Source organism: Vanessa cardui, chromosome 27, assembly GCF_905220365.1.
Source record: "Vanessa cardui chromosome 27, ilVanCard2.1, whole genome shotgun sequence".
Classification (NCBI taxonomy): Eukaryota; Metazoa; Arthropoda; class Insecta; order Lepidoptera; family Nymphalidae; genus Vanessa; species Vanessa cardui.
Window position 1 is genome coordinate 536,885 of NC_061149.1, and position 25,695 is coordinate 562,579.

Here is a 25,695-nt window from a genome sequence, read left to right on the forward strand (position 1 = left end):
TTTCCATTCGTTCTATAATTATTACACTTTTTATATTGTATGGCCGCATTACATTCTTACTAATATGTCATTTAGATAATTATAATTACAAACGAATAATTAAAAACTATTTAACAATTACTTTAATTACACGTTAATTAAAATGGATTGTAACTAACAAATTTGGTACTGCATTAGTTGTATAGAGAATATATATTAGCTTGCTTTGAGGATACTTGTGTGCTTACACAAGTATCATTTACATTACATTTACATTTACATTACTTTTCGTAAATTTGATATTGCATATAAAATTGCAAATATAATCCTTTCTTGATTTTCCTCAGCGACGAAAATATCTACGTAATTGAATGTATTTGTTTAATACAGATGATTTATCCCAATTATATAGCGTTTTAATTCTATAGTCATAATAAGATTAGAATACAATTAAAATCAAACATACAATTTAGATTTATTGGTTATAGAAAAAAAGATTACTTTTTATCAATTCAATTACGATTGTTGCGATTAAGACAGGACTTAGATAAATCTTTAACATAAATAAACATTGCATTCCACATTATACAATGTTAGATCCTCAATACGGATTCTAAATGTGACAGAGCATAGTAGCATGTATGTTAATCATGTCATTATCATGGCGGGCGCGTTTATCGTGCGCGCGCGCAGATAGGGCACGCGTCAACACCGCTGGTTTGTTGACAAAACTGTTTGTACGATACAATTAAGTTACTACGATAATTATGTACGAAAACGTATTGGAAACGAAACTCGTTTGTGCAGGTGTTAGGTGACTTATTTAATTTACTGGAACACGAAAAATATGTAAGGTAATGTTACGATGATCGAAAAAACATGCTCTCTTCTCTTTAATATTAATACGATATACATCAATTGTGATAGAATCAATCTTTTACAATCTTACATGCCGAATTAGTTGCCTCCTCCTATTATCGTACAAATTCGAAGTCTTACATATTGCTTCAGTGCCGTCAATAATTCATTTATACAGAACTCTACAACTATCGACGCCACAGGCATGACTTTTAGTACCAAAAGGCTTTTTTTTAATTAATGTATTCGTTGCTTGTTCCATAGTAGGTTTAGTATTAATTACCAAAAAATATTAAAAATTAAATAAAAGAACACATAATATGCTGTACAGTATTATATCGACGATATATGTATAAGTCTGGAGTATACGTTGATTTTCAAACAGAACACTATAGGATAGGATATGCACTAAAAAGTGTAACGACTGAGTTTCTTGCCGGTTCTCGGTAGAATATTCATACCTAATCCGCTGTTGTTGCTACGATTAATTATTTTTGTAAAAGCCTTAATATTTGTGTATTTATATTCAATATTAAATATATAAAATTATAATCAACACAAAATAATAAATCGACATTTAAAAACGAGTATATTTCCTTAATATAGTCTCCGAAAACAATATTCCTCTAACAAATCTAGCGGGCACGTAATCTCAGCAGATGCGTTACCTTACGCCATTAAGATAAAACGACAGTGACGAAATATCCGCTACGTTGACCGAACTTTATTTTTACGACGTATAATTTTGGGCTGCCCCAATTGTCAGTTGTAAATTTTGACTATTGGAGTTGTCTTAAAGAACATTAACTTTTCTAGTTGCTGGTATGTTTGGGAGGTAGGTTCGTTCGTGGCAGAACTGTTATTAAACAGGTATTGTTTCTTAGTCTAAATAAACTCTAGTAATAGAAGGAATTAGTCATTAAATAAAGTCTTAAGATCACGAGTCCACGTGGAGATTAAAACGCTGTCGATACTGTGAACTATTTCTCTTGATATGTCATACACTCACCTACGCTGTTTTTCCTCAAAGCACTCATGACATAAGACAGATATGACGTCATCACTCGATACATTACGTCATTGGCCGATGACCAATTCGTAAACTTGAATGCATGTTATCGTCGGACAATTTTAACATATACTATTAATGAAAGCGTAATTAATATAACAATGACAAAATATGTGAGACTTTAAAAGTACTTTCTGTATAGATAAATACTAACGACCCACCCCGGCTTCGCAAGGGTGCAATACTGATACAAAATATATTACAGAATTCCTTTATTTACGACATGACATTTCAAACTTCTAAAATTATCAGTGTTTCTTGACTATATTGTCCATGTGTTAAATTATATACAAAGACCTTACTCTCGAATAACTCTATATATTAAAAAACCGCATCACAATTCGTTGCGTAGTTTTAAAGATTTAAGCCTACAAAGGAATATAGGGAAGGAGAATGCGACTTTGTTTTATACTATGTAGTGATTAAGTCAATAATATACATTGTCGTCTTTTAAAGATAAAGCCGATTTATAATCTCAATGTATTATTACTTGTTCAGATGCGACCATACCTATCTCAAGAATAGACCTCATCAGAGATCCTCTCCAATGGTTGGGTTTTGATGCGTAATCCACAACACTGTCAACACCACCATCGATTCACGTATTGATGTATTGATGACTAATAATAAAATGATTTCATGATTTTATGACCTCCAGCTGTGACTGCCATTTTGTCAATCTCATAGACTCACTGAGTCATACCGGGTAGATTTCTACATAAATAATTGGAATCCGTAATATTTTATGCCCAAAAATTACAACTTTTTTTCCAAAGTATTTCATTCTTCTCATTATATTTATAATTATATTTGGCGGATGATACTTCATTATAAAGTTGTATTTATAACATATAACGATATAGTTATGTCGTAATACATCCGGTGGTGGGCGACAATAGCCCACGCTATTATTAAAGGGCTTCTAGAGAAAGTTGCTCTAATGGTACCAAGACATTCTAAGTGTCGATTATTGCGTTATATTATATTCTATAAGTGAACACGGCCCTAATATGACACGAGGGTTCCGTTCTTTATGGATTTTTCATAAACACATTATGAGACCAGGAAAAAAGGCCATACGATTTGATAATCTCAAAATCATTACAGACTTACTTCCTGACGCCAACGCTATGTAATTAAGTCTTTCGACTGGTGATTATCATTAACGGCAAAGTTATTTGTATTGTTAATAAAGTGTAAAAGCGCCAATGTTACAAGGACATAACTCAAATAACGAGATTTGTAACATGCTTGAACTATAGGGTGAACATTATAACACTTAGCACCAATTACTTGTTTTCCTTATTTGATATTGCTCTCATATCAGAATATTTTTGAATTAACCAATATGTAACCACAAGCACAAGAGACGTTGGATCCAAGGTTGGCGGTACATTGGCGGTTATTTATAAAATAACATAAAGAAGATCATTCAAAGAATTCGTATCATAAAATGAATTAAACACAATTTTCCTTATATAATTATGAATGAATTTATTGTAAACGGTGATCTAACAATTTATTGAAATATGTGTGTCAAGTACGGAATCGTTGTTAAACCTGTTTTCGATTTGTAAATAAAGTTGAGGTCACGAATGCAAAAACAACTTAAATTAATTATATATAACATAATACGATATATATAATATACAAGAACATCATTTCACGATTAACACACCAATAGTCTAATAAACATATACTATACTAAATCTCCGAAAAGCGCTACGTTTTATTTTAAAAGTTTTTAGTATTGGGTACAATAGTTTCTTCATTAAAGTATCAAATTTTCTTCTTATTAATTAATATAAATAGATGTAAAAGTCTGTATTAATTATTCTGATCTTAAACGACTTACTTTAATTCAATATATTTTTAACATACATGTACTCCTTAATCTTCGGCGAAAGTTTTCATTGGTTAAAATTTTATCAGAATAAACATAATATAACCTAGACAAAGTTGGAACATCTAGTATACTGTATATTATATATATATAGTATGAGCAACTGTTTTTTTTCCAGCGTGTAATTGTTTTTACAGTGTATACGTGATACGTGACGATAGGTGCCAAGCTTGGTAGAGTCCATCTAACTAGTCATGCCATTTAATGAGCTATTCACTTATATGTTGAATTACTAACAATATACTATGTTATATTGTGTAACACAATATTAACATATAACAAGTAATCAGTGCTGGCTTTTCACGAATAGCACTGATTAAATCGTAAGAGAAATAAAGATAAACAAATCACTAAATTAACATATGCCACGTTATTTGCTATATCTCATCTATATTGTGCATCACTTACAGTTCTCGACCAATATATATTTATTAAGGCTACAACTCTTCCCCTAAACTACTTCTATCAACTTTATATTTTCTACCCAACTTCCGATAAGATTTTCTCCGACGCTCATAACGGCATGTTTTCACAAACCCAAAATGAGTATCATAGATTATTTAATTCACGACCAATGACATCGCGTCAATTTGATCAAATGTTTGGGAATTACTTAATTAATAAAATGTTGAAGAATACACTAGACAGATCAATGGACTCTTTAGTAATGTTTGATACAAACAATTACATTGGAAAAATCTATCAATCATACCATCAATTTATTTATTCAACGTACATACAAATTAAACGATCGGTGGAATTAGGTGTAACAAACAAACAAACTCGCTTTTTTACTAATTAGTTGAGATGAAGATCAGCGTAGACACCATCCTCAACATCAAGCATTTCATCCTAAACATGAAACATTCAAAATCATAGTTGAAAATAAGCTTCATCCTCTATTATATATGTTATACTACCGACCCACCCGGCTTCACGTGGGTACTTGACATGTATCGTTATATAATGACATTTTCAAATTACATAGTCATTACAAATTGTTGCCTATGTGTTATGTTGTATAACCTATATTAGTGTCAAATTTCATTTAAATCCATTCGGCAGTTTTTTCGTGAAAGAATATCACACATACATCCTCACAAATTTCGCATTTGTAATATTAGTAGGATAGGATATTATATGACGTCTGACAGAGAAGTATGGAAGGAGAAGACATGCTGCGCCGACCCCAAATAAAATTGGGATAAGGGCAGGAGGATGATAAGTAGGAACATATCCTATGATATTAGGATATGTTATTGGTAAGTTGAAGTATGACGTTCAACAAATAAATTTGATTCATATATATATATATCAATAGAAATTCCCTAAACGACGATGATGACTCAGAAATCATTCCCATGGACATGATAGACGTTTCTTGGAATAATGATTCGTAAAACAATTTTGTTGATCAGACCATGAATGACTAACTGTTATTTATAAACCTAAAAAGCTTTTAACGTTATATATTGAAAACATATACACGAAATTTTCTTTCATCATCATCACCATCATCATCATCATAAGAAGCCTTTTTTCGTCCACTGCTGGACATAGGCCTCTCCGATAGCACGCCACTGTGATCGATCTTGAAACTTTATTAATATACATATATCATTGTTTATAAGATCAGTTTAGTTGCTTGTCGTTTCTCGGCAACATCCTGATTCGGTCTGAGGTTTACATTTAATCTTGTACTACAATGAAGTGTGTACTTTGTAAATCACTAGCGATTCACCCTGGCTTCACACGGGTGCAATGCTGATACTAAATATACTACAGAATCGTTCGTTTCTTTACTATTTTGTCCATGACTATATACAAAAAACCTACCTCTCGAATCATTCATTAAAAAAAAGCGCAACAAAATCCGTTGCGTAATTTTAAAGATCTAAGCACACAGACAGTGGTAAGCGACTTTGTTTTATAATATGTAATTATGATAATGTAATATATTCAATGTAAATAGTTTTATTATGGCTTAAGTCAAATTTTAGAGTATGCGTTTTCATAGTTTGTTTAGAATTATTTTTATCATATCATTATCATAAAAATAGTAAGATTTCATTGTTATCATTGCGCTGAGATATTATCTATTCGTCGTTCAATGAACTCAACTAAATCAACTAAATCAGGTAGCATAGTTTAATAAAAAAAGAGATCCAGCATATAGGTCTTAAAATCAACTATCTATACATATATTACTTTTTTTTATTGTATAGGTTGCCGGAAGAGCATATGGGCCACCTGATGGTAAGTGGTCACCATCACCCATAGACAATGACGCTGTAAGAAATATTAATTATTCCTTACATCGTCAGTGTGCCACCAACCTTGGGAACTAAGATGTTATGTACCTTGTGCCTATAGTTACACTGGCTCAGATTACTACCAGCTACTTACAGATTATTCACGAAATCTCATCTACAAACTCAAAATTTGATACGTATGTACCCTAAGGGGTGTAGACATCAGCTAAGAACGGACTTTACGAAATTCTAAGGGGTTAAAATGGGGGTTGGTAATTAGTTCTTTACAAATTTTGCCAGGGTAAAGCAGGTTCAGCTACTAAACAAGATATCAAGTAAAGTATTTAAGTCAATGCAAATAAACCTATCAAAATAGTGTGCTAGAAACCCCAAACGTTAGTAATACAAGAAATAATAAAATGATTTTCCTCAATAATACCGATCTATTGCTTTTAAATTATGACAAAAAAACACATCGCCGAAATGTTATTAACCTAGAAAAAAAATCTTATTGTCATTGAAGAGAAGGCTGGCGCCTTCTATTTGCCAACTCGCCATGGCCAATTAGCACTTGATCAAACGTTCGGCAAACCTTGGCGCATAGCCAAGTGATACTGGTAAAGAAATAGGGCTTCTTAGTAGCCCTATTGACTACAAAGCGGTTTAAGTTGTGTAACACATCCTTCACTTCCTATGTGAATAATCTTACCATAAATCGCTCGTCCGTAAATCTACATAATTGTTTCATACATTCATCTTTGGGCAAGTAGTAGATGATACTACTAACGACCCACACAATTTCATATAATTTACTGTTTCTCAATTCCAATTTGACAATCCTTATAAAATAAAGTCATACGTTTTTAAGACTAAATTTTCTACAAATTTCCAAATTTTAATTCTAATTTTCATATAAGAAATTTCTTTTAACCTCATAGAATATTAGTAAATTTAAAGAAGGATAAATTAAATTGGTAGTCGTTCTCAAGTTATGACGTGATCAAAGGGAAATATGGATTCATTTTTTTATATAAATATGTGCTAAAGTAAGATGGAAAGCAGTGAGAAATATACACAAAAGAAGTGTACTAAATCAATTCAACAACTTTTACAAGCGCTATAATTCTCCAAGTAATTTAATTGAAGTTCACCGTTTTGATTAGACACAATTACAATACACGAATTCGTTGAATCTATTATTTTGTCCGTGTAGCATAAATCATGTGATTTTGAAGTCGAAAGAAATATTCAGATAGAAATTTAGTAATTACGTAGGAATACATATTAGATATTTAACAAATGTTTCTTTTGAAAATTGTGACTTAAGAATGGAAAATTAGCTTCGTTTTGAACATTTGTTTTAGATCTGCTATTATAGACCTACCATGTAATCCATTGGGTCACTTGATATGCAGTCTACAGTTCTTCAAATCGTCAATGCACCACCGTCCATAAGATCGATGAATTTATGAAACTGGCTGGAGTATAGAGCTACTAAATATACATAGCTGATTTTGATTTTATTTTTACCCAAACACCAATGGTTTACATAAAACCAGTGACAGTTAACGTGGTATATAACTAACCATCATTCTGTATATGTTCAGATCAACTATGTTTGAGCGAAGATACTCAAACAATACAAGATATATTATAGCTAGAGATAATACGGCAGCAATCTAGCTCGAGAGAGTTGATGCCCGAGCATTTCACGTATTTTCCGCGGAATATTTACCATCTTAAATTGAAATTACTTTATTGGAAAGTCTTCAACGAGTCTTTGATATAATACGTTAAGATTATTATTTAAACGTACTCTGGAAATCTGTATGATATACACATTTCGCTGATTCCATTCCCCACAGGCTACATATATTTTATCGAGAACGAGGTGATTTGCAAATGAAGTACATATATTCACTGCTGCTATATATTCTATGACCTATAAGTACATAGGAACCTATATAAATGAAGACAAGAACCAACAAACCTAAGTCAAAATCACAGACAAATATTCGACACAGGTACTTAATTTTCAATCATAACAGTCGACATATAATGAATGTCAAATATATACATTTTATAGCTGAGTATATAGCTTGTCTTTTCTCCTATTATAGTTGCAACGCTGCAATAACAGTAACCGTCACACTGGTCAGTACTTAGTAAACAAAACTGCAATGTCCCAGGCGGTATGCGATGTTTTTTTTACATTCGTTTCCGAGAATTATTAACTAACAAGGCTGAATCGAGCATATCTAGATAGAAACCTAACAGACCGCTGTGTTTGCGACATTCGTTGGACACGCTTTTAACGTTTGGAACAAGACAACAGCAAATGGCGTTTTTATATTAATATTCTAATGATTATGACAACCTTTGGACATTCTAAAAAGTTTTTATGGAAGCTAAAATTTAATCTTGATAGGACTTTTCGGCAAATAAATACTCAAACTAGTCAGAATCAAATTCCATGTGTGATGTTTGTATGGTTAAAATATCAAAATGCCAAATCTTGGATGTTGGATGTTGTACTTATAAATTATAATTGCACAAAATACTAATTGAACACACGACTAATTCGGAAGGCAAGGACTAGTATCTAATCAACCCCTATTATTATAACGCAGAAATCACTGAATGGGTTTAAATTCGACACGCCATAATTACAACGCTTTTCCTGGAGTACTTTTGGGAGCATACATTTCGAGTTAATATGGATATAATTAAAAAAAGGTGTTTTGTTTAGACAAATTATGATATTTACTTCAAAGGTGAAAAATATACATAAAAATAAATTTGAAATATCTTTTCAATGTACTCTTTTTAAGTTAACAGACGCAAAATGACCATCAGTACAAGATTTTATAAGAACCATATTACATAAATATCAGTGTATAATAAGTCGCTTTCTCTGTCCCTGTACCCCGGATTTTGATGCGTTTTTTTTTAATAGATAGATTGATTCAAGAGGAAGGTTTTTGTATGTAATACATGGACAATATAGTAAAGAAACACTGATCATTTTAGTATTCGTTTTTTTTGGAATGTTATGTTGAAAATAAACAAATTCTATAGTATATTTTAATATGAGTATTGCACCCTTGCAATGTCGGGGCAGATCGCTAGTATTTTACAAAAATCAGTGTCACTATTTGAGCTTGACCTAATTGATTTAAACTAAAAAAAATTAACCAATTCTTATGCCAAAGAAAACATCAATTCTATTTAAATTTCGCTTCGAGGAAACAAGACTATCGTATCGTATTTATGTTCACGGCGTATGTTTTGATAAAACACATAAAACATTACATAGTTTTCATAACAAACATCCCACAGTTGGGCAAAGGTGTAGAAAACACAAACATCACTGTTCCCATGTTGGTTTATTTATTTATTTATTTTCGTGCAGTAATTGAACATGTTCATTACAATAAAAAGAAATTAATGAGAATACTGTTCTAGGAACTGTAGAACTAAAATCTGTATATTATGGATAGTCCAGCCATATACAAGATAATAGGCAAAGGGACATCTTTCATCAGGGCTTTTGTAAGTTACCACAGTCCATACACAATAATGGCACTGTGAGAAATATTGAATATTCCTGGTCTGGCAAATACGCCAATCTTGGAAACTACGATGTTAGATCCCCTGTGTATGCAATTCCACTAGCTAACTTACCCTTTAAACCGAAACACAACTATACTTAGAATTGTTGATTCGCGGCACAATATCTAAAGTACGAGTACCTTTTTGGCATACTGACGATTCTTGCCAAGTTGAACCCAAAAATTGGAAAAACTAGATTGATTACCACTAAAAGGTCGGAAATCGAAGTGATTGTAAATCATGAAAAATTGCACCCACAAATACTAACCAGCGAAGTAAAATAAACTGAAAATTTGCTTCTAGTTATTTCGCCTAAAAACTAAAACATTATTCCAATCAAGTAAGTTATTTTTAGCGCAACCGTATAATAGCTGTATAATGTGTTTCGCAGCTTCCTGCAGTTTTCGGGCGCGGAACCACTGGATGAGCAACGCTTTGAACATGCATATATTAAGATATATTTATAAAGCTACATATATGAAACATTAGATGTACCAAATATACATAATTCCGCCGAATTTAATGTAGTTCATTAATTTATATTAATATTATACATGTGAAAGTAACTCTGTCTGTCTGTCGTTCTTCCACCGCTGAACAGAATTTCATGAAATTTGGTATGAAGCAAACATGAACTCCAACAAAGGACATGGGCTACCTTTTTTGCCTAACACATGACAACCATCAACCTAAAACGCGAGAGACGTCGAGGGCGACTAATATTGCTTAACAATATATATCGTACAGAAACCTGAATGAGATGATGATACCCGTAACAAGGGTATTGATTAGCCTGCAGTGGAAAATCGTGGTGGTATTAGGTGAACTGTTTGTCGATAGAAGCCCTTATCAAGTACCGTGACATTACATTGTTTTTTTTTTAGACTAAAAGAGAATTATGATCGTAAAAGTACCAATTTTCTGGTGTTATAATGAAGTAATTAGAAAACCAGCAATTAAGACCTTAATGTATATCTAGAATTGCCAACGATCTTCAAAAAATCGAAGATTTCAAATTACAAAATATTTCGGCCCCATACAGCACAGAGACTGTTTTGTAGTTGCATTCAGTGAATAGTTACATTTCTAATCGAGGAAAGCGAAGAGCCACGATTGAAGCACCGCATGGGAGAGGCCACAGATGCGTTATATGGAAACAATTCTTTAAACTCTCGCGAAGGTGGCCCTTAATGGGGTAAGAATCCAACACAAACCAGTTCTCCTCCACAGGGGCCCGAGTATTTTTGTAAAGCCTACCCATATGTAAAAAAAGCACGCCTTCTTTTACATAGTCGTCACATATTTCCAGGTCCCACAATTTTATGTTTGAACACGAATATATTTATATATATTAAAATTATATGCTTACTGTTTTAATTCGGATGATTATCAACAAATTTGTTGCCTTGTCTGTATAAGGCCATCATTTTTTCTTTTATATTTGTAAAGATATTTTGGGCGTAATTTTGTCGTATCTTTTTCTTATTTATCTTATCTATCTATTTTTAAATTTGAGCCCGTATATAATTATTTCCAAGAAATATCACAATTAAAACATTTTTCTTAATGAAGACGAAGCCCAACAGTGAACTTTGTTGGATTTTTAAAACCTATATATAGTACTCATTTGCAATATTATTACATGTCTTTATTAGCATTATGGAAGTTTCTGATGGAGATTCGAAATGTTAAAAATTAAGACTAACCAATGTATAGCATAGCATTCAGTGGACATGACTAATATTGCCCTATTTACTTTACATCTAGGCCAGTTCGTGGATGCAACCAGCACATTTCTGTATTTTATGGGTCTATGAGTAAATGAATCGAAAGAGATTTCCAACTGTATATATCATACAGGAACAAAATTCATTTTTTACGCGAGTTAGAAAATATATATTCTAAAAATGATGCTATCTCTTACATATGTTTGAGTTTAAAAAGCATAGAAATAGTCTTGTATTTCTTGTTGTATGGTCTTGAAAACGATTTTTTGGACAATAATAGTATATTATCATATCTCAAAACATACACAAGTGAGATCATATATCTCCGACCTGATACGGTAGGAAACATCACGCTCCATCCTCATAGCTTAGCTTGCTTGTACCAAGATCTTAACTTTTAGCTACTTGTGATTTTTGACGACAGAAAATTACAATAAATTTTATAACACCAACGCACCATTCAAACCATTACGATTTGCTGTTAAGCAATTATAAACGATGCAATTAGCACTTCAAATAAGTGTCCTACATCATTATTGTATCTGCAACCTTCGGAAGATTTCTGACGCTCGAGATACCATAAAAAAAAAAATTCTTAATACATAGCATTAAAATCTTATGTCATTATATACCAGTCACATTGAGCTATGTAGGAAGCATTATATATTCAAGAACCGGCCATTTATAGTAAGGTACGAGTGTATAATAAAATATATCTTAATATCATTATGGACTTATTAAGATCATATCACACGTATTACGTTGAACTATAATCACTATTATGATGATAATAACGTGCTCCTATCTCAAACCACAGGTAACTGCAGATATTGTGCCCAATCTGTGCGCAAAGACATGAGCACCAAGCACATAAGATCAACATCTTTAAAATTTCTCTGAAGAGTGATCACTACCAGCTTCCAATTGCTACTGAGAATACAATAACTATTTAAACGCCACCCAGGTTTTGAAGCCGTATAAACTAGCACCTAGTCAAACGAGCCGGTCAGTGATCGTATGTTACACATAGTAATATTAGTAGTATGCCTGCTATGAGTCATATGTTAGTTATTCCATTGCCAAACATCAATACTTTGTATTGCTGTGTTCCTATTTCAATCTGTATTGAGCCAGTGTAATCAGAGGCACCAAGGGTAGACGTAATTATTGTTCGTCTTGCAATGACAGCATACTCATTAAACATATAAAAAATTTGAGTGTCTGTCTGTACTTAAAATAACCGCCTTTTACTAAATGTATATGTATATATATCTGTTTGTATGTCCGTCTGTTTGTTCCGGCTAATCTCTAGATTGGCTGGACCAATTTTGAGGGTCTTTCATTGGTTTCAACTAGGTATAATGTGTTTGTTAAATTAAACGCATATAAACGCGCACGCAGTCGTGGTATCAGTTAGTATATAATAGAGAAAAAAGTTACCAAACAAGATTCTTGGTGACTTTTGACTGTGTTTATTAATAGGTACATGAAACCACTATGAACTTACAAGCTAAGCTATGTCAATCCCCATTTGACTTTCACATTAGGCTACACATATTGTAAAATATCAGAACCGAGCATTACATGACACACAGAGATAATTTATTCATCGCTGACCCAATGTAATGATACAAATTCTATCCAATACTTAAAAAAGAACTGATTGAATTACATGCAAATGCTGGCAGTGCACCGACATTACACATTTTATTCAGTATAAAGACAGTTATGGAGTCATCTAATTGGTCCATTTTAAGAAACCAAACAAGCTTGGTAATATTATTGTCAATGATAGTATCGATTATGTACTACATTTTGCAACAAGTGTAACTACTTATATTATTGTTAGTTCCTAGTACAATTAACACATACCTGATATAGCTTTACATTCTATGTAATTCTGTAACATGATTCATAACACCTTTATCTATTGCCTATTTAATATAAATAATTTGAGTTGATTTAATTCAAGCATAAAATAAATTAAATTACAATATAATTGATTCTTCTTGACTTATTCTTATTAGATATTATATACCTGATTGATTATGAATTTTTTGGAGTCGATTTGACTGAAGTATAATAGTTTTTTAATCAAAGTCAAGGAAAAACATTATATACTATGTAATAGCTTGAGGTAATGGAGAACTTTTCTCTGAATAAGTCTTTAATGACTGCAAATTACTCAAAATACATATTTATATGAAAGTAATTATAGAAAGGTTGTCGATATCATTAAAATACATAATTGAAATCCAGATATATAACTATTTTATTCTTTTAATCATGCAATATAATCTATTTACTTCTGTATGTTAAAGTTTGTTTTTGTTGGTGGTGCCTTGTGCAGTGTGGGCATGGCCATATAGGTAGGTACAACCGATCAGATTTGTTGTAACTACTGGCACAAAATATACAAGATCTTAGTTACCAAAATTGAGCTTGTATTGAACATGTAAGGAATTCTTAATATTTATTAGTCTCATGTGTATGGGCCGTGGTGGTGACCACTTACCACTTACATGGGTACATACCCTGCCTCTTACCTATTTAATAAAAATTCAAAGTGTAAGACATTTTATTTGATTAATGACATTGTAATTCGTATGTTAGTTTGGTAATTATAAAATTTAGTAATTTTGTAATAGATAATTTGGAACAAAAATAATTTACACAGAGTAACAACACATACTTGACTTTATTGATTAATATTGATGAAAATATTGTGTCTAGCATTACAGGGACTCGCCGAAATAAGCATGGCAATTTAATGCAGATGGGTATATAATGTAAAAAATAGAATATTTAGACATAATGCCAAGGAGACCAGAAAAACAGAATCAATTTCAGCAAAAATGTTTTTACAGATCGAAGCCGTTAAATTGTATTGAATACGAATTGAATGAATAAAATTGACTTGTTTACTATAGCGACAGACTACGGAGAGCAATATTACGCCTCTACAATGTTCGAGTTTTTCTTAAAACACATTAACCGTGAAATCTATTTAGAATTTGTGATGTCACCTTTGCTACTCGTTGCTTTACGTGCTAAAAGAATACCGAAACACCAAGATAAAATAAAAAAAGCTATGAACTACAACATTTACAGGGTGTAAATAATAATCTATTATATCTATAATAATAAATCTAATAATATTAACCCATAAAACCAATGTAAAACTAACCTGAACTAAGATTTCATAATGTCAACAAAACTATGACTCACATCACTAGAAATGTGAATGAATACAACATTTATTTAAATTGGTTTCCACAAGCGATAAATAACAATGAATGGGAATAATATCAAAATTAGGTTACAAGCAGCTTTCGATCAATAATTATATTTATACAAAATCCTGAAAGCTCAACTCACAAGATGGCGGGAGTACAACCCGACCGAATAGTATTGAACGGGAGCAATAGGAAGCGCAGCACTAATGACGCGACCTAAATTCGATCGGGTTATACGTCTGATCAGACAGATGTACGGATTCTTATTTTTTAAGAAGTTACATCTATGTTTGAAGCTTTGTTATTATTTTATATCGTTCCTAGCATAGTTATTAACGTTTACTTACCAATTTTGTTGTCCATTAGCGCTTGAAATATCACGAAACACTTAATTTTTTACACAAGCACTCACACGCCCTTACAGTATGTAACAACATCACGAGTACACTGCGCCATCTGGTGAGTAGTTAATCAACTGCTTTTTCACCTGCAGCTATGTTCACAGCAGTGTTAATTTAATTTTTGCCTCTCTAATTATCACAGTTGATGTTAATTTCGCCTAATATTCACCAAAACAAGGCCATGTACACTATAAAATGAATATTAGTCTCAATTTTGGAACGTTTAAGTCGTTCTAAAGCCATAAAGTAGGGTTATATCTGCATGCAGACAGTGTAGTATTGATTTTTTCGTAGCAGCTGATTCATAACACACTGAGAGGGCGATTTCGCGCAAAATTATAACATTCTTGACTCATCGTTATTTTTATTCTTTTAAATGGAAACACTTTTAGTGCTATTTATCAAGATGACAAAATGGTTTATTCAGAACCTTATTTGGGTTATGACCTCGTTTCAAATATTAAGTACATTTTCATCGAGTTTAAACAGTACGTGGGTTTGACTACATATTACTGCGTTACATCATTTAGGTTGTATACGTTGAAAAAATGCACATGTTAAAGTAAAAAGATTTTTTATCAGTATCACCACTCACAACATAGTATAAAACAAAGTCGCTTTCTCTGTCCCTATATCCTTAATGTATGTATGTATGCTTAAATCTTTTATCTTTAGGTTTTAAAACTGCGCAATGGATTTTGATGCGGTTTTCTACAGCACCACTATATATATGTGCTTAGTTTTTGTTTATAATTCTTCTCATACTTGGCAGTGAAGGAAAACATCGTGAGGAAACCTGCATGTGTTTAATTTAATTGAAATTCAGCCATATGCGCAATTAACCCGCATTGGAACAGCGTGGTGGAATATGTTCCACATTCTCCTCAAAGGGAGATGAGGCCTTAGCCCAACAGTGGGAAATTTACAGGCTGTTGTTGTTGTTGATTTAATGTAATATATGTTAAATATTATCAGGACTGTCTCGCAGTCGATATAAATAAGTAATATTGGCTGTCACTGAGGTTACCCCACCGACTTCGTTCTGAGCCGAGGTGCGATCTCATAGGAGACACCCTCAGGACGAACTTTAAATCCGAGGTCAGCGCTCAACCTCAGGGCTGAGGACATTAGTGCTCGCCTGAAAGTCCGGTGACGCTGTAAAGGCCAGTAGGGCCAACAGCAATACTTCACACAAAAAAAGTCATTTAGGATTCAGTTATTTTATGAGGAATAGTCTGAGTATTTACGTATGATTACAGTTATATGTTAGTAAACCGCACTAGTACTGATTATTTTTATTTGGCACCTATATTTACATCTAGGCTAAACTTTACTTTACTTGCATATCAACGTTGCTTCTGCAAAAGTCCCTATGTGTTTTTTTTTTATATTTTTCGATTGTTACATCGTTTTAATCACGATTTCAATACGCACGAACTGTATTTTTACATTTTTTTAAGTTTTGTCATTACTTCTATAGTTAAAAAGTTTACAAATTTAGCTATGCGATATTAATTCTGTTGACTTCCAGACAGGATATATTAATTTAAATAATTGTATTAACTAAAATGACTGTATTTTTTTAAATATTGAAAAAGAGTAACTACTGAGTTTCTTGCCGGTTCTTCTCGGTAGAATCTACTTTCCGAACCGGTGGTAGCTTAACTTAATTGTTAAATGACGATTCAAAAGTGCTTGTAAAAGCCCACTTGAATAAAGTTTATTTTGATTTTGATTTTTTTTCATACATCGAAATTTCCATATATTGAAATAACGATGAAAACGGCACAGCAATCGAAAAATATGAAAAAAACGCATAGCGACTTTTACAGGAGCAGCGCCGATATTGTTTTGGTTAGTCTTGTGAATAAAGTATCAGCTTGTTATTTCCCATTTAAGGGTAATTTATGACGGTGGAACGTTTCTCCAATGTGCAATATTTCGACTTTTATATTGGAACTAGCTGTTAGTACCTACTATCTAGTTGTTGGAAAATATGAATATATTTCCAAATGAACTTTAAATATAAATTTGATAAGACCTCTTTATTTAAATAAAAGTAGCCTATGTCCGTTCTCAGGTTCTAGACTATTTGTGTACCAAATTTCATTTAAATCGGACCAGTAGTTTTAATGTTAGCATGGATCAAGAGAGTTCTAAGCTATATAAGAATAGCGTTTTGAATGATTAAAGTGGATATAAATAGTGCAATAGTTTTTTATTATAAAAAGATATAATCACAAATTCTAAATAATGCACAATATTGCGAGTTATTAGCTAATCGAATGAAATATGTAAATCATAAGTTTGTGTACCTTTATTCGTACTTCCATTGGAATATACTATATCTATTTTATTTAAGATTATTAGTAAATATTTGCCTCTTCTCTTATAGAAGCCCCCCAGGTCAGTAACTCCGGTTGCCCTATTTAAAAACAAAACACGAGCTAAATAAGTTCAAAATAAAAAAATCAATCGCATCAAAATCGGTTTTGTAATTTTAAAGATATAAATCACACAGAGGTAGGCGACTTTGTTTTATATTACGTAATGGAGTGCATAATATTGAATGAAATAATTCAATTTCAATTAATTGAAATCCAAATATTTCTTTTTCTTTATAAATAAGTTTCTATTAACAAAGTCTACCCTAAATGTTGGCTGCTTCAAAGCTCGCTCTAAACATTTTTCGTTTGCCGATCGATAGAACAACGACCGCCATCTTGTGTAGAATAGCGTGAACTAATGAACGCGTAATATTTAAATTGTTATCCGCCTTGAATTCTCACGAGTAAAATTAGTGGTTAAACAAACATAAGACATGTAACAGAAATTAAATTTTGAAAATCAAGTGTGATAAAAAGGGAAAAAATATAGCTCTTTGATTAAAATATAGCATGGTATAAAACTTTACCCGTAACTTTACGTTACAGGCAAAGAATTTGGTAAATCAGCACATAACTCTCCCATTAAAATTGACGTTGAGCTTTTAAATAAGCATTTCTCTTCACATTCTGTACTTGATAGTGTTGATAAGCATTGCACGCTTAATATTCTTTCCTCGCAACCAACTTCTATATTTCCACCGTTTACATTTTCCTCTATCACTGAATGTGATGTTAAGAAGAACATATTATCCACGTCTTCGAATGCCGTTGGTACTGACTGCATAAGCCGTAAAATGATTATTCCCATCCTTGACATTATTGCTCCTACTTTAGTGCACATCCTAAATTACTCCATCACCCGTAGCACATTCCCTGATGCTTGGAAAGGTGCTCATATCATACCACTTCCCAAAAAACCTAATCCTATTAACAACTCCGATTACAGACCGATTTCCATTCTTCCATTTCTTTCCAAAATTTTAGAAAAAATAGTTTTTCAACAAATAAACACTTTCCTTAACAATCACTCCATCCTCAACTCTCTCCAGTCGGGCTTCCGCGCGGGTCATAGTACGGTCTCTGCTCTGGTGAAGGTTACTGATGACATTCGTGCAGCCATGGATAATAAACAACTCACAATTTTAATTTTATTGGATTTTAGCAACGCATTTAATTGTGTTGATCATGACATCCTTTTGAGTTTGTTAAGTTCTATTAACATATCTCCATCAGTGGTAGATTGGTTTCAAAGTTACCTCAAAGGCCGACGACATCGTATTCGCCATAATGAGTCTTTCTCCTCATGGTGTGATGTTCAGGCAGGGGTTCCTCAAGGTGGCGTCTTATCTCCTTTACTCTTTTCAATTTTTATTAATTCTATCACTTCAAGCATTTCTTCTCTCTACCATATGTATGCAGACGATATCCAGATTTATCGACATGCATCACTTCAAGATCTTCCTGCAGCGATTGATGCTATTAATGACGATCTTGTTTCAATCTCTGAGTGGAGCAAGCGATACGGACTTAACATCAATCCAAGTAAATCGCAGGCAATCATAATTGGTAGTCCAGGCATGATCTCTAGGGTAGATTTATTAAATTTACCATCTGTGGAATACAGAGGTACTACAATAGCCTACTACTCTAACGTTAGAGATCTCGGTGTGTATTTAGACCAGACGCTATCATGGTCAGTACAAATAAAAGAGGTCAGTAGGAAAATATTCGCTGCGTTGAGCTCATTGCGGCGACTCCAATCTGTACTTCCAATTCCTACCAAAATTATGCTAGCAAACTCTCTCCTTTTATCAATTCTAGATTACGCAGATGCAAGCTATCCTGATCTCACCGAGGACCAACTGAATAAACTTGAGCGACTTCAAAATATTGCTATTCGATTCATATTTTGCCTACGAAAATATGACCATGTCTCCGAATATCGTTCAAAACTCAAGTGGCTTCCTATACGTCTTCGCCGGAACTTACACATTCTTTCTCTTCTGTACTGTGCGCTATTTAACTATAGTTTTCCTACATATTTAAAAGATAAATTTGAATTTCTTGGTGATCCTTTGTCTTTAAGATCTAAGCGGTACCTAACACTTAAAATGCCTGTACACAAAACTAAATTTCTAAACAAATCGTTTACTGTACAGGCCATAAGGTTATGGAATGCCCTTCCAGTAAACATTAAAAAGGCTCCATCTATTTCAGTTTTTAAAAGAGCCGTTAAAAACTATTACCTAAATAATAATTCAGACGACTTTAATTAATTATTTTATAACATTATTATGTAATTATATGTATTTTTATATCATTTTATTATCTTAAGTATGTATTAGTGTATGATAGAGATATATATTATTTATATATAATATATATGTATATATATTTATATATATATAAGAAGTATAAGTATTAGTGTGTAACTATTTGTATGTAAGTTTATGACTGCACCGCCTACGCCGATGGTTTTGGATTCTCCCTTTGATTGGGTTGTCTGGAAGAGATGGCTAAAAAGCCATAAGTCCGCCCATTGTACAACACTTTTAATGTACTTCTTTTGTTTTGTTTTTTTTTTTAATCCTTTTTTTTGTATTTTATTAATTTTATGTTACTTTCTTTTTTGTTTCTGTTTGTGGTGTGCAATAAAGAATTATAAATAAATAAAAAAAAAATTTGTAATGTAGTCTTCTCCAGACTATATAAAGCCTAAAAACGTATATTTTTGTTTAAAAGTATCCTGTACTTAGTTTTTATACTTTTGGCAACCTTTGCTTCGAAATAAACTATACATATACAACGTGTCTTCGTTGTACTAAATATATATTTATTTATTCACAATTTACCCGGACTACTTTTTAGCGCTACAAAATATTGAATTAAAAACAATTTATATAAAAAATAACATCGAGGCTGCATAATAGAAGGTCTTTGCTTATTCAACGGAAAATAGACAGTAATCAAAATTCTATCAAAAACAGACCTGTCACCTGGTCAAAACCAAACTATTGAACCACCATCATGAAAGCCGCTTGTGTCCTCTTGACCGTTATAATAGTGGTGGCCATTATGGCTGTGTGCGTGATGGTTAAGTTCGCCACTGACATCACAGTGGAGGAAAGGAAGAGGGATTACTTGCCGGGAACTGGAGTGTACCACGTCGCGAAGTCGATCGCAATCCCGTTGAACGAAGTCAAGAATTACCCAATCGCTGAGAGATTCCCCTACGTCGCTGCGATTGCTCGGAATTCATCTCGAACCTGGACGTTTTCCTGCTTCGCGAGTGTCGTGCTAGTCAAATGGGTCGTCACTTCCGGTCACTGCAGACATAAAGGGGCAACACATCGTGTCCTACTATTAAACGACTTCGCTCAGAACGTTACGCGATCTTTTCCAATTTTGTTTTGGAGGATTCATGAGAAATTTCACATAAACAACACCGCACCGTTGTACGACATAGCGGTCGCTAAGTTTAATGTAGACGATTATCCGTTTTCAATAAAGCCTTCGGTATTCGACGAGAGCTCAGTTGATACTTGCGAAGCCAGCATCTGGAAGACAGTTTCCACGATGGACAGACGCGTTTATCTCATCAATGATTTCGACAAATTGCAAGTTAAAATAACATCGGCGGCCGATTGCCATGAGAGTTTTGGTGTCGATTTGAATGAGAGCATGATTTGTATCGATTTGACGAAGTACGACGACTGCTTTATACACGAATTCGGTCCGTTGTACAATGGCGACAAGTTGGTGGGGATTTTGGCGCGAAAGCCGAGGGATTGCGACGTGAAGTTCGCGATATTCACGAACGTATCGTACTACTCCAATTGGATCTTAAAATTGACGCACACGACGTCATATGGGTAGTATTTTGTGTTTTAATGTTTTTGTGACTTTATATTTTTGATTTACACTATAATATATACTTACAGAAAGAATAAAGTTTTAGCAATTTTGATGATGTCTTAGTTAGCTGATTTCGGCTATAGATTTGCGTAGCACGGGATTTTCAAATACCTCGGCTATGCTGTGCGACTAATATGTCTTTATTTATAATACAACACTATTTTACTCAATTATATATATATCAATTTTAATATAACCTATAATTTCCAACAAGAGTTTCCTCGATGTCCAAAACGTAAATTTTCGGAAATCCATAATGTATATTACTTTATTTAAGCTCTCGACCGATCGACGGAAATAAAAACAGGTTTATCTTTTAAATATTAGTGAAATGTGAAATAACAAATTTTCATTTTTGTCATTAGTAACGAAAAATTACTCATGAGTTTGAAAATATGTATGTATATATAGTCCATTCCAATGACAAAAGGAAGCATTCAAAACATACCGTATTTTTTAATATCACAAGTGTTTTGTTGATAATTCTGCTATATGAGTAACTACAAACAGTTCTTGATTAATATATCTTCATTTGTAATACAACAATATTTCACTAAACTACATAAATCCACTTTAATTTCACTTCCAAAGTAACGAAAACAGTTTTGTCGACATTCAAGACCGCCATTTTTCGATGACGAACATTTAAAAATAGAGGCCTCGACTAAGGATGCCTATATATACTTTAACTTTCAGCAAAATCTTGGTACCTGATTAAATGCATTAACTAAATCATTTTGTGGGTAGTTTTTACTTGCTTTCAAAAATAGTTCTTTAATTTAATCCCGAGCTTTTTTGACTTCGCGATTATTTTATCGCCACATCAATTACACAGGTATGTAAATTGTTTTCAATTAAATTATTATCATTTTACTCCGCTCTACTATAAAAATATGTCATATAGTTATCCGACCTGAAATCTAAATACTGCAAATTAAAATGAATGCTTTCCTACCTTAACCATTAATCTGACTGTGATAAAACTTAGATCAGATTGATTCCACATAAGGTCATGAATATACCTTATACCTCACGTATATACCTAAAACTCTTGCAAAGCCGGGACGGATAGCTAGTATTATATAAAATGCATGCAATATATAAACAAAAATAAATTTAATATTTTTATTGTATAACGCAGTTTGGGAATAAACATCGAAAATTTAAAAATATCGAAACGATAAAGTTACAAATATTAAAATATCACGCAACATTACACATCGCAAATAAACGAGGCTAATGAAGGAACCCTCCGAGTTAGGGTTCCGCGGAACAAGTGCTCACAAATATTGACAGCCGAATTGATCTGCTAAGTGCCCGCGCTTTGTTATATCAGCAACAGCGCGGAGGATACGATCACTAGAATAGACATAACTACACAGTATAAAACAAAGTCGCTTTCTCTGTCCCTATATCCCTATGTATGCTTAAATCTATAAGACTACGCAACGGATTTTGATACGGTTATTTTAAACTCAAACTCAAATAACTTTATTCAATATAGAAGCATTACACTTTCTTATTGATGGTCAATTGAAACACTACCACCGGTTCGGAAAAGAAAATACCCTGACCTGAGAAGAACCGGCGAAAGAAACTCAGCGGGTTTTTTTTGTTTGTCTCATGTATTATATAAATAAACAATTTAATATGAGATGAAATAGCCAGGAAAAAGAGTGATTCGAAAGGAAGGTTTTGGTATAATACATGGATAATATAGTAAAGAAACACTGATATAATTTTAGTAATTTCTAATGTGATCTAAATAAACAAAGTCTATAGTATATTTAGTTCCAATTTGACATCACAAGTTCTGATGTTCTCACAAGCTGAGATGGCCCAGTGGTTAGAACGCGTGCATCTTAACCGATGATTGCGGGTTCAAACCCAGGCAAGCACCGCTGATTCATGTGCTTAATTTGTCTTTATAATCCATCTCGTGCTCAGCGGTGAAGGAAAACATCGGGAGGAAACCTGCATGTGACAAATTTCATAGAAATTCTACCACATGTGTATTCCACCAACCCGCATTGGAACAGCGTGGTGAAATATGTTCCAAACCTTCTCCTCAAAGGGAGAGGAGGACTTTAGCCCAGCAGTGGGAATTTACAGGCTGTTGTTGTTGTTGTTCTGATGTTTGCTGACATTTGCGTTTTAACGCAATTTTTTAACGAATCGCAATTCTAATAAATTATTTTAGAATTAGACCAATGGTGATTTAAATGACATTTGAAATTACAGAGGTGTTTTCAAACTGATATAAAAGTATACAACAACAGCCTGTAAATTCCCACTGCTGGGATAAAGTCCTCCTCTCCCTTTGAGGAGAAGGTTTGGAATATATTCCACCACGCTGTTCCAATGCGGGTTGGTGGAAAAAGTATAACATAGCTAATATTATTGATAAAATAAGTTTATTCTGAACTGCTGAATATAGGAAAGGCTGTCTTCTATAACTACCTTGAAGATATTCTATGAAAAACAAACATTTTACATTAACGCCAATATTTAAAAAAAATTAATCATTACTATGCCACAAAACAGATTTTCATAAAATGTGAAGGTTTTCAGTTTATTTAGCTAGTATATAAATAAATAAGAATTTATGAGAAACAATGATAGAACCAAAAAAACCTTGGTCTCTTCCAGTAAAAATGTCACAGCATCCAAGTCCTTCTGAATCAAGAAGATTTACTATATTCGATGCGATTTGTCCATCGACACGCTTCACGGACGGGGTGACAGATTATACTGAATTAACAATAATATTAAACCGGCAACCGCTGGCATCTTACTTGGCTTTTAGTTTTTGTCATTTTCGATATTAGAGCATTATACATACGTTCATTTGAAAAGAGAAAATATGAATTTCTTGCCGTTTATTGTCGCTGGAGACTGCATTCCGAAATTGTAGTTTAAATATTGACAAATCCTGAATGGTTTATTGTGAAGTTTACTTGAGTCTTCAATACAATAATTTGGAGCATTATACGTTAACCTATAAGTATATTTATACTAAACTAATTATTGCCCGCGGCTTCGCTCGCTTTTAAAGGGCATTTGTTAGTTGTGATGTGTTAGCCAAAAAAGTAGCTTGTATCCTTTTTAAGTATATCGAATTTCATCAAATTCGTTTCAGTGGTTTGGTAGTTAAAGAGCAAAAGACAGACAGAGTTACTTTAACATTTATAATATAATTATAGATAAAGCTTATTGTACTGCACATAATTATATAAATGAGAGAAGATCTCACCGTTATAGAAAACCTTTGCCCTGAACCGATATGGCCCAGTGGTTAGAATGCGTCCTAACCGATAATTGCGGCTTCAAACCCAGGCGAGCACCACTGATTTTTCACGTGCTTAATGTGTTCGGCAGTGAAAGAAAACATCACGTAGTGTCTAATTTCAACGAATTATTGATATATTTACACCAATATATTATATATATTGGTCGAAATTTTTAATTACTTTTTTATTCCAATTAAATATTCTTAAACTGAAAATAAACTTGACGTCATAATTATGTTTAATGACTTTGAATTTTATGAGCTGGCAAACTTAACGATTGCGGGATTTTATTATGAATGCAAATTACTATCTCACCCTAGAGAAACGTTTTAAAAGCTCACGACAGACTAAAAATATCATAAAGTCATTTTGTCAAATAGTTTTAATTAAAATAATTACTGAAGCAATATAAGGAAAGACTCATTTCATATAGTTGACTATTTGATTTGTATGAAAAAATGTAACTTAGTGTTTTTTTTTCTGTTGTGGCAACTTCATGTAAAGATATAACATTTAAAATTTTATTTTACTCTTGGTGTTTCTAAAAATTTACAGAGTTAATTTTATTAAACTACTGAATGTTTTAACTTGCTAACTGCCATTAAATGTAAAGTCAAATTTCCACATTTTTTTTTTATTTAGCAATGTTTATTTTGAGACAAAGATTATAGAAGAATAGAATTTAGAAGTTTTATTGTATTGGTCAAAACAATTTTTTTATTCCTTTTAATCATAAAAAGTTCTTAGGCTATGAGCATATGTGTTCTATGATGCTGTTAGCGGCTTTCCATTGATAGCTTTCGTAATTTGTTGCTCAGAGCAACAACCGATCTTTATACTCTAAATTATCGTGAAAAAAAGATACTAAAATTTCTAAAAAATAATCATTTAATGATACATAATGAAATATATTATGTAACAAAACAATACAAAACTCATTACAAAACGTTCGTGAATCAAAATGTAATGCAACTATAATAATTATTGTAACGTTCCACGTATCAAAATGGCGTCACACTGTAACTCGTGAATCCGCTGTCAACATTTCACGAGTGAGATACGAGTT

At 32.7% G+C, this 25,695-nt stretch overlaps 2 protein-coding genes across 14 annotated transcripts in view; one reads left to right on the forward strand and one right to left on the reverse strand.

Moving 5' to 3' along the window:
* Positions 1 to 15,223, reverse strand: part of LOC124540905 (talin-1) — an 80,105-nt gene extending 64,882 nt beyond the window's left edge. For all 13 annotated transcript variants that reach the window (XM_047118679.1, XM_047118676.1, XM_047118668.1 and 10 more), the window contains exon 1: positions 14,984 to 15,223. The gene's annotated coding sequence lies outside the window, so the exon portion shown is untranslated. The remainder of the gene's footprint in view (positions 1 to 14,983) is intronic.
* Positions 15,224 to 20,397: 5,174 nt separating this feature from the next.
* LOC124541278 lies at positions 20,398 to 21,300 on the forward strand. Its single transcript, XM_047119184.1, has one exon. It carries the CDS (start codon positions 20,452 to 20,454, stop codon positions 21,298 to 21,300), a length of 849 nt encoding a protein of 282 aa, XP_046975140.1. The 5' UTR covers positions 20,398 to 20,451.
* The last annotated feature ends 4,395 nt before the right edge of the window (positions 21,301 to 25,695 follow it).